At 33.5% G+C, this 10402-nt stretch overlaps 1 protein-coding gene across 2 annotated transcripts in view; it reads right to left on the bottom strand.

Moving 5' to 3' along the window:
- LOC134280031 (mitochondrial carnitine/acylcarnitine carrier protein-like) overlaps nt 1–7415 on the bottom strand; it is a 172479-nt gene extending 165064 nt beyond the window's left edge. For both annotated transcript variants that reach the window (XM_062762462.1, XM_062762463.1), the window contains exon 1: nt 7267–7415. In XM_062762462.1, the coding sequence (XP_062618446.1) occupies nt 7267–7359 (93 nt within the window). In that variant the 5' untranslated portion in view covers nt 7360–7415. The remainder of the gene's footprint in view (nt 1–7266) is intronic.
- Nucleotides 7416–10402: the final 2987 nt, after the last annotated feature.

The raw sequence follows: 10402 nt of genomic DNA, 5'->3' as shown, positions 1-10402 counted from the left end.
AGGTCTATGGAAATTCAATAATTCACTTTTGTATGATAAACAATATGTGAAGAAAGTAAAAAAAAACAATTGTTAATATTAAACAACAGTATATGATACCTGTTTATGAGAGAGACAATGTTGTACACATCCCTGATAATGAAATTTGCTTACAGATAAATGATCAATTATTTTTAGAGATTTTATTAATGGAGATAAGAGGACAAGCTATATCATATTCCTCTTATTTGAAGAAAAGTAAAAATTGCAGGGAAACAGAGTTATTAAATATTATACAAAATCTTGAAGAACAGGAACGTACAAACAAAATAGAAAGATCTAGTTTAGAGGAGGCCAAGGAAGAATTAGAACAAGAGGCCCATGGGCCACATCACTCACCTGAGCACTGTGGTTATGAAAAAGTAGAAATTGGTTTAATTGAAAAGTTTAAATCCAAAACTACTCCCATGACCAATCATATCTTTGCTATTCTTGAGAAGAAGATTTTAAAGAATTTTCCTATATATTTCTATGTAAAACTTTGGTCAGCCATTTTGACCTCGCCCTACCCCTGGGGGTCATGATTTGAACAAACTTGAATCTACACTACCTGAGGATGCTTCCATATAAATATGACCAATTAAGGCTTCGTTATTCTTGAGAAGAAGATTTTTAAAGAATTTTCCTATATATTTCTAATATGTAAAACTTTTGTTGGCCATTTTGGCCCCGCCCTACCCCCGGGGGTCATGATTTGAACAAACTTGAATCTACACTACCTGTGGATGCTTCCATATAAATATGATCAATTATGTCTGTGCTATTCTTGAGAAGAAGATTTTTAAAGAAGTTTCCTATATATTTCTATGTAAAACTTTTGTTCGCCATTGTGGCCCCGACCCTACCCCCGGGGGTCATGATTTGAACAAATTAGAATCTACACTACCTGAGGATGCTTCCATATGAATATGATCAATTATGGCTTTGTTATTCTTGAGAAGAAGATTTTTAAAGAAGTTTCCTATATATTTCTATGTACAACTTTGGTCGGCCATTTTGGCCCCGCCCAACCCTCAGGGGTCATGATTTGTATACACTTGAATCTACACTACCTGAGGATGCTTTCATATAAATTTGATCAATTATGGCTTTGTTATTCTTGAGAAGAAGATTTTTAAAGAAGTTTCCTATATATTTCTTTGTAAAACTTTGGTCAGCCATTGTGGCCCCACCCTACCCCAGGGGATTAAGATTTGAACAAACTTGAATCTACACTATCTGAGGATGCTTCCATATAAATATGATCAATTATGGCTTCGTTATTCTTGAGAAGAAGATTTTTAAAGAATTTTCCAATATATTTCTATGAAACTTTTGTTGGCCATTTTGGCCGCGCCCTACCCCCGGGGGTCATGATTTGAACGAACTTGAATCTACACTACCTGTGGATGCTTCCATATCAATATGATCAATTATGTCTGTGCTATTCTTGAGAAGAAGATTTTTAAAGAAGTTTCCTATATATTTCTATGTAAAACTTTGGTTGGCCATTTTGGCCCCGCCCTCCCCCCAGGGGTCATGATTTGAACAAATTTGAATCTAAATTACCTGAGGATGCTTCCATACGAATATGATCAATTATGGCTTTGTTATTCTTGAGAAGAAGATTTTTAAAGAAGTTTCCTATATATTTCTATGTAAAACTTTGGTCGGCCATTTTGGCCCCGCCCAACCCCGGGGGGTCATGATTTGAACAAACTTGAATCTACACTACCTGAGGATGCTTCCATATAAATATGATCAATTATGGCTTTGTTATTCTTGAGAAGAAGATTTTTAAAGAAGTTTCCTATATATTTCTATGTAAAACTTTGGTTGGCCATTTTGGCCCCGCCCTACCCCCGGGGGTCATGATTTGAACAAATTTGAATCTACACTACCTGACGATGCTTCCATATAAATATGATCAATTATGGCTTTGTTATTCTTGAGAAGAAGATTTTTAAAGAAGTTTCCTATATATTTCTATGTACAACTTTGGTCGGCCATTTTGGCCCCGCCCAACCCCCAGGGGTCATGATTTGTATACACTTGAATCTACACTACCTGAGGATGCTTCCATATAAATATGACCAATTAAGGCTTCGTTATTCTTGAGAAGAAGATTTTTAAAGAATTTTCCTATATATTTCTAATATGTAAAACTTTTGTTGGCCATTTTGGCCCCGCCCTACCCCCGGGGGTCATGATTTGAACAAACTTGAATCTACACTACCTGTGGATGCTTCCATATAAATATGATCAATTATGTCTGTGCTATTCTTGAGAAGAAGATTTTTAAAGAAGTTTCCTATATATTTCTATGTAAAACTTTTGTTCGCCATTGTGGCCCCGACCCTACCCCTGGGGGTCATGATTTGAATAAATTAGAATCTACACTACCTGAGGATGCTTCCATATGAATATGATCAATTATGGCTTTGTTATTCTTGAGAAGAAGATTTTTAAAGAAGTTTCCTATATATTTCTATGTACAACTTTGGTTGGCCATTTTGGCCCAGCCCAACCCCCAGGGGTCATGATTTGTATACACTTGAATCTACACTACCTGAGGATGCTTCCATATAAATTTGATCAATTATGGCTTTGATATTCTTGAGAAGAAGATTTTTAAAGAAGTTTCCCATATATTTCTTTGTAAAACTTTGGTCAGCCATTGTGGCCCCACCCTACCCCCGGGGATTAAGATTTGAACAAACTTGAATCTACACTATCTGAGGATGCTTCCATATAAATATGATCAATTATGGCTTCGTTATTCTTGAGAAGAAGATTTTTAAAGAATTTTCCAATATATTTCTATGTAAAACTTTTGTTGGCCATTTTGGCCGCGCCCTACCCCCGGGGGTCATGATTTGAACGAACTTGAATCTACACTACCTGTGGATGCTTCCATATCAATATGATCAATTATGTCTGTGCTATTCTTGAGAAGAAGATTTTTAAAGAAGTTTCCTATATATTTCTATGTAAAACTTTGGTCGGCCATTTTGGCCCCGCCCAACCCCGGGGGGTCATGATTTGAACAAACTTGAATCTACACTACCTGAGGATGCTTCCATATAAATATGATCAATTATGGCTTTGTTATTCTTGAGAAGAAGATTTTTAAAGAAGTTTCCTATATATTTCTATGTAAAACTTTGGTTGGCCATTTTGGCCCCGCCCTACCCCCGGGGGTCATGTTTTGAACAAATTTGAATCTACACTACCTGACGATGCTTCCATATAAATATGATCAATTATGGCTTTGTTATTCTTGAGAAGAAGATTTTTAAAGAAGTTTCCTATATATTTCTATGTAAAACTTTGGTCGGCCATTTTGGCCTCGCCCTACCCCCGGGGGTCATGATTTGAAGAAACTTGAATCTACACTACCTGAGGATGTTTACCCATAAGTTTCATCTTTCCTGGCACAGTGGTTCTTGAGAAGAAGATTTTTAAAACATACCACCAAATTTTCATTAATTCCCAATTATCTCCCCTTGAATAAGAGCGTGGCCCTTCATTTGAAAAAATTTGAATCCCCTTCACCCAAGGATGCTTTGTGGCAAGTTTGGTTGAAATTGGCCCAGTGGTTCTTGAGAAGAAGTCGAAAATGTGAAAAGTTTACAGACAGACAGACGGACAGACAGATGGACAGACAGACAGACGGACGCCGGACAAAATGTGATCAGAAAAGCTCACTTGAGCCTTCGGCTCAGGTGAGCTAAAAACTAAGATTAGAAAAATTAAAGGGAGCAATGATAAGATCAAAGGCAAAATGGATTGATGAAGGAGAAAAGCCCACTAAATATTTCTGTCGTCTAGAGAAAAGAAACTTTACAAATAAAATAATACAAAGAATAGAAAAGGAAGATAATGAAATAATTTTGAATCAGGAAGATATTTTAGAGGAAATATGTAAATATTATGAAAAATTATACGAAAATAAAAATACAGAATTAAACACAAGAGAATGGGAAAGAGATAAGGTGTTTGATAAAGTCAATAAGCTATCTTTAAATGAAAGTACAAAATTAGAGGGGGAGATAACTTTAAGAGAAGCAACAGAAACACTGAAAAGAATGAATAATGACACCAGTCCTGGTAGTGACAGATTTACTACTGAATTTTTAAAGTTTTTCTGGAAAGACTTAGGTCAATTTGTAGTAAGGTCTTTGAACTTTGCTTATGAGATAGGAGAATTATCAGTCACACAAAAACAAGGAGTAATAGTTTGTTTACCAAAACCAAATAAACAAAAACAGTACTTAAAGAATTGGAGACCAATTTCATTACTAAATACAGTTTATAAAATTGGGTCAGGGTGTATTGCTAGTAGAATAAAATCTGTCCTACCAAAAATAATACACGGGGATCAAATAGGGTTTATACCAGGTAGAAATATATCAGAAAACACAAGATTGATTTGTGATATTATGAATTATACTCAAGTCAAAAATATCCCTGGAATGATTCTTCTTACTGACTTTGAAAAAGCTTTTGATACAGTGTCTTGGGTTTACCTATTTAGAGTAATGAAATTTTTCAATTTTGGAGAATCTATTAGAAAATGGGTTCAGGTTTTTTATAAGAATATTACAACAACAATTTAACAAGGTGGTAACTTATCAAGATGGTTCAATAATGGAAGAGGTTGTAGACAGGGAGACCCAATAACCCCATATTTATTCTTATTATGTGCAGAAATATTGGCAATAAAATTAAGAGGCAACGAAAGAATTAAAGGTATTAAAATTGGAGATGAAATGCATCTTATATCACAATCTGCAGATGACACTTCTCTTTTTCTTGATGGAACTATGAAAACTTTAGAAATAACTCTACAGGAGCTTAATGATTTCAAACATTTGTCTGGTTTAAAAGTTAATTATACTAAAAGTCAGGTTATTTGGATTGGTAGTAAAAGGTTCTGTGAAGAAAAGTTAATGAATAATACAGAACTGATTTGGGGAAGTAAATCCTTTCAAGTTCTAGGAATAGAATTTAATGTTGACTTAGAGCAAATGCTAAAAGCAAATTACAACTCAAAAATAATGTCTATTTAGAGTTTATTAAATCAATGGAAAAGAAGGAATCTTACACCATTAGGATGAATAAAAGTCATTAAGTCTCTAGCTTTGTCAAAAATAGTACATTTGTTTATATCCTTACCAACCCCACCTAAAAATATTTTTGAAAAACTAAATCATATCTTTTTTGAATTCTTATGGAATAGCCCAGTTTCTAAAATTAAAAAATCTGTGGTTACTCAAGAATATGTGAATGGGGGATTGAAAATGGTTAATGTTGAACATTTTAATGCAAGTATGAAAATATCATGGATAAAAAAAATAATCAAAGCTAAAGCCAAATGGCAGTCAGTTATTGGATCAGATATTGATATTTCGCAATTAATTAAATTTGGACCAAGTTATTGTTTGCAGAGAGTTAACAAGTATAAAAATCAGTTTTGGATTGATGTATTTAAGTCATGGAAACAGCTTTGTACATGTTATGAAAAGGAGAACATGGCCAAAGAAATGTGCAAAAATGTTTTATGGTTTAATGAAAATCTTAAGGTGAATAAAAAGTCTATTTTTATAAAATCATGGTTTGAAAATAACGTTCATACTGTTAATTCGTTGTTGGATGAAGAGGGCAAGTTTATGACCTACAACAATTTCATTAATGTATACAAAAATGTAAAAACAAACTTTTTAGAATTTTTAAGTGTAACACAAGCAATTAAAAAATGTATGAGAGACTTCTCAGTTACAAACTTAAATAAAGAACAAGAACCTTTTATTCCATTACATATTATTCCTCTTCTATTGGAAATTATGTTCTGTCTGAAATAAGTTTATAACAAGAATAGATATGGGTTACCCCATATCCAAAGATATTCGACTTTTAGATTTAATATGTTTAACAGTGTTTATAATGACGTTAATAAAAAAAACTGCACTGTCTAATTATGGAACTGTTGTAAATTTCGTGAGTCCATAGCATTACGGTCACCCAGTCTCCTAACAAACAGTACACATAGGCCTACATGTACCTGTGTCCGCAAGACCAACATTAGCCTTGGTCTACATTCTAACATTTGCATCTGCAACAACTTGTGTTTAAAATGGCCGGGTTAGGAAAATCAGGACCGGGTCGGAAAATTCTAAACTGAAAACCTTTTTTGTTTTGAAAATTACTGAAATATACTAATGTATTCGTCGCAGAAATTACTTACATTATTCAAGTTCTATATAAAATGGTATGCTGAACTTCAACACGAACCCGAATCTCCAACCCAGTTCTCGTTTTGCCACACATACCCTACAGTTTACAAAGTGTACACACGAGCAGAATCCGGCCAGGGATTGAAAATTCCTGTCATTTAATAATACACACACACAGAATGATTAATTTTTTCTTTAAGAAGAAATTGTATGATAATTAACGGACTATAAACATGTACTTAATACAATTGTTGATATAGCATTATCAATCCATCGGTGAAAAGATATGAATCGAAGAATGACCTAAATATTCTCTGTTATCAAACATGTAAAAAAAAAAAAAAAAGGCTGAGGGAGCGAGCGTAGGAATATTGATATTTTTTATTTGCATTTCGGGGGGAAAGTGACTTTCTAATAATATTTTGACGTTATTTTTTATTTCTTTAACGTATGACATACACAACTTTACTCTTATCATGAACAATAATGTTGTATCTACTTATCATGATGGAACTATTTTGGTCGGACCAATTTGTGTGAGCCGCCGCTGAATACAGTAATATATCTTGCATAAATAGTATGCACTGATCGAATATATTAAAAAGTGATTGAGAAAGTTTGATATTTTACATTATCAGGAAAATACACTGGGTATTTCTCAAAATTTTATAATTGGAAAACTTCAGCATTTACTATTTGCACGTGCTTTTGCTATGCTGTATTTTAAATACAGAATAGTTGGCTAATGCAAGACAGTATACAGGGCTAATACAGAACGGAAAGTAGCTCCGCCTACCGTAGTCCCGTATTTGCTAATACAGAACAGTAAACTTCAAAGAAAAACACCGCTATCGTGTCACAATATCGGATACCGTATTAAGACAAGAGTTACTGGGCTTGCGCATTTCACACCTCGTACACCTCGAGCCAACTCTTGACTTTGTACTTTGTACCTGACAGCGTTTGTTTCCAAGAGGAAGACAGGTTATATCTTCAAGCAGTCAGAAATTACCTTGATAGTATCTAGAGGATGTCCAGCAACAACTAAGCAAACTCCACCGACTCCACCCGAAACAAAATCTTTATACGGATTTGTTTTCCCCATATCCTTATTCGTCTGCAAAATTATTGCACAGGGCAATAAGTAACCAAATGGTATACCGGAAACCGAAATATGAAGTTGTTATCTAGAATCGAGCCCACAACATTTTCCGAATAAGTATCCTGGCGTATTGTATTTTCGACCTATTTAGATGTTATTTATTAATTTATCTCAAACTTGATAGAATCTGAAAAAATATGGGCTTAAAATGTTAGCATATGTGTCTATAAATAAAATGATATAACCCAAGCTTCAGTTTTGTGTTTATTAAATATTTATATGCCATAATAAGCCTATATGGAGAGGGTACAGTTTTCCTTACAAAAATATAAGCGTCTTGTGTTTTCGACCTAAATATAGTATCAACGCCCAATCAGTATTGGCTATAACTATCCACTGGAAAAATACGATTGTCTGTCTTTCAAAAAACATATTTAGGCTGAATATTTTTCAAAGGCGTCGGAACCGGTGGTCTAAAGGGGGGGGGGGGGGGGGGGGGGGCTAAAGCCAATTTTGCAAAATTTGCAAATATATACATAATGCAGGCATTGAAAATTGGGGTCTACCTTTTTTGTTGGTTTAGCCCCCCCCCCTTTTCAATTAGCCCCCTCCCCATATTCAATTTTCTTCCGACGCCTATTTTTTTTAAATAACAGAATATATATATATATATATATATATATATATATATATATATATATATATATATATATATATATATATATATATATATATATATATATATATATAGTTGAAAATAGTTCACAGTCGATGTCATTTCTGGTTGTTCTTAAAATATGCTGCGGAATTTTATTGGATTCTTCTATGGCAGAAAGGATACGATTTTCTGGATAATGTTGTGCTAGAAGAAATGTTTTTAGTTCTGTCAACCTTTGATTTCTAGTTTCTGTATCTTTCACAATCATACAAATCCTTCTGGCTAAGTTGTATTTCTGGTTGTTCTTAAAATATGCTGCGGAATTTTCTAAAAACCAGAAGTCTCTGTCGAGACTGAAGCTCTACTGGTTTGTACTTATAGCAAAGGAAGAGAAAAGTACTTATAATAAGCAGTTGGGAATTGAAACTTGACAACAGCAATAAATAGAATAATGATCCTTGATAAAGTCTCTTTATGTTCTTAGTGTAGTCTACTTGTGTGCCAAGTTATATTGAAATCAGTCCAAAACTGTAGGAGGAGTAGCATTTTGAAACAATTTTACAGAAATTTCTATTTTTAGTAACCACGGCAACACCGTTCATCGAAATAAAAAACCGATATACAGAATTATGTATCTTAGTGTAGTCTACTTGTGAGCCAAGTTATACTGAAATCAGATCAAAACTGTAGGAGGAGTAGCATTTTGAAACAATTTTACAGAAATTTCTATTTATAGTTACCACGACAACATTGTTCATTGAAATCATAAACCGATAAACAGAATTATGTATCTTAGTGTAGTCTACTTGTGTGCCAAGTTATATTGAAATCAGACCAAAACTGTAGGAGGAGTAGCATTTTGAAACAATTTTACAGAAATTTCTAGTTTTAGTAACCACGGCAACACCGTTCATTGAAATCAAAAACCGATATACAGAATTATGTATCTTAGTGTAGTCTACTTGTGTGCCAAGTTATACTGAAATCAGACAAAAACTGTAGGAGGAGTAGCATTTTGAAATAATTTCACAGAAATTTCTATTGTTAGTAACCACAGCACGAAATAAACCAAATAAGACCAAAACTGTGGGAGGAGTAGCATTTTGAAAAATTGTTTACAGACAGACAGACAGACGGACGGACGCCGGACGCATTACTATCGCATAAGCTCTTCTGGTCTCTGACCAGTAGAGCTAAAAACCAACAACACTGTATATCCTAAATGTTGGATCTACCAAGTAGATACAAGGTCACGGATGGAAATTTATATAAAGCACTAAAAATGACCAACGACACGAACAATAAAAATTGTCAAATTTTCGGGACGCCCTGTCCCTTCCTCAGGACAAAGAAAAAAGTTAAAAAGTCATTAGAACAAAGGAAAAAGAAAAACAAAAACAACTAGCACTACTACTAAACTACTAAACACTATATATTTACATACTTAGTTACATGTTGAATTGGAAATTTTTGAGAACACTATTAAAGAAAGAAATCCGGAGCGCTATGGAATACGTCCGGTCTATCGGGTATACTCGGGTGAAGTGCGATTTACATAATTGAGCGAATTAATTATGCTAATTAATTACGACAATCAGTAAATCGTACATTGTTTCATTCTCTCAAAATGGCGTAACTATACTTAATACAGAATAATCAAAGAAAAATAATATAGCAGGGTTATTTTAACATATGAATTATGATCTATTAAAAATTTTTGAAATGTTTTAGGACTAATTATCGCGAAAAAATAATTAACAAAGGCGTAAGCAATACATAGTTATGTGGGTTGTTCGAGATTTGGTAACGCAAATTAACTGTAGAGTTTACACTAAATTGAGAGAATAATCTTGTTTAGTATCATCAGGAATCGGGTCTAGTTTACGTTCATTCTGGTGAAGTCATTCAGTTTGTTAATCCCATTAGGGCGGAATGACTTCAATCTGTGCATCCAGAACTTTTCTTTGCTTTTTCTCTGAGCGTCTGTCCATCTTGGGTTATGGTCAATATAATATATATCCCTACCTACATGTAATAATAAATCGGTAGGGGTATATTTTTTCATTATAAGAAAAATAAGTTACGTCAGGTGCCTGTGGACACGTTGTCCAAGTTAATTGTCATTACTTTAAATTGGAACTTTGAAAAACTACGATAATCTAAATTTATAACTAGTATTTCTTTTAAAGAATCTGAGAAGAAGTCTAATTACGTGTTATTTTTTCTCTTGTATTTACCTTTGTTTAATTGTTGAAATTTACTGTTTTGTGTCAGTATCATATGATTGAAGCTTGAAATAAAACTGTTAAAAAAATATAATTTTGCTTGTATATATTTAATCAAAATTTATTGAACAATAACACTGTATAATAACTACATTTATTAAAG

This window comes from Saccostrea cucullata, unplaced genomic scaffold (genome assembly GCF_032062105.1).
Source record: "Saccostrea cucullata isolate Sc308-1 unplaced genomic scaffold, CSIRO_AGI_Scuc_v1 ctg1725, whole genome shotgun sequence".
Lineage (NCBI taxonomy): Eukaryota > Metazoa > Mollusca > Bivalvia > Ostreida > Ostreidae > Saccostrea > Saccostrea cuccullata.
The sequence above is the reverse complement of the archived record's forward strand: the minus strand, read 5'-3'. Positions and strand labels throughout refer to the sequence as shown.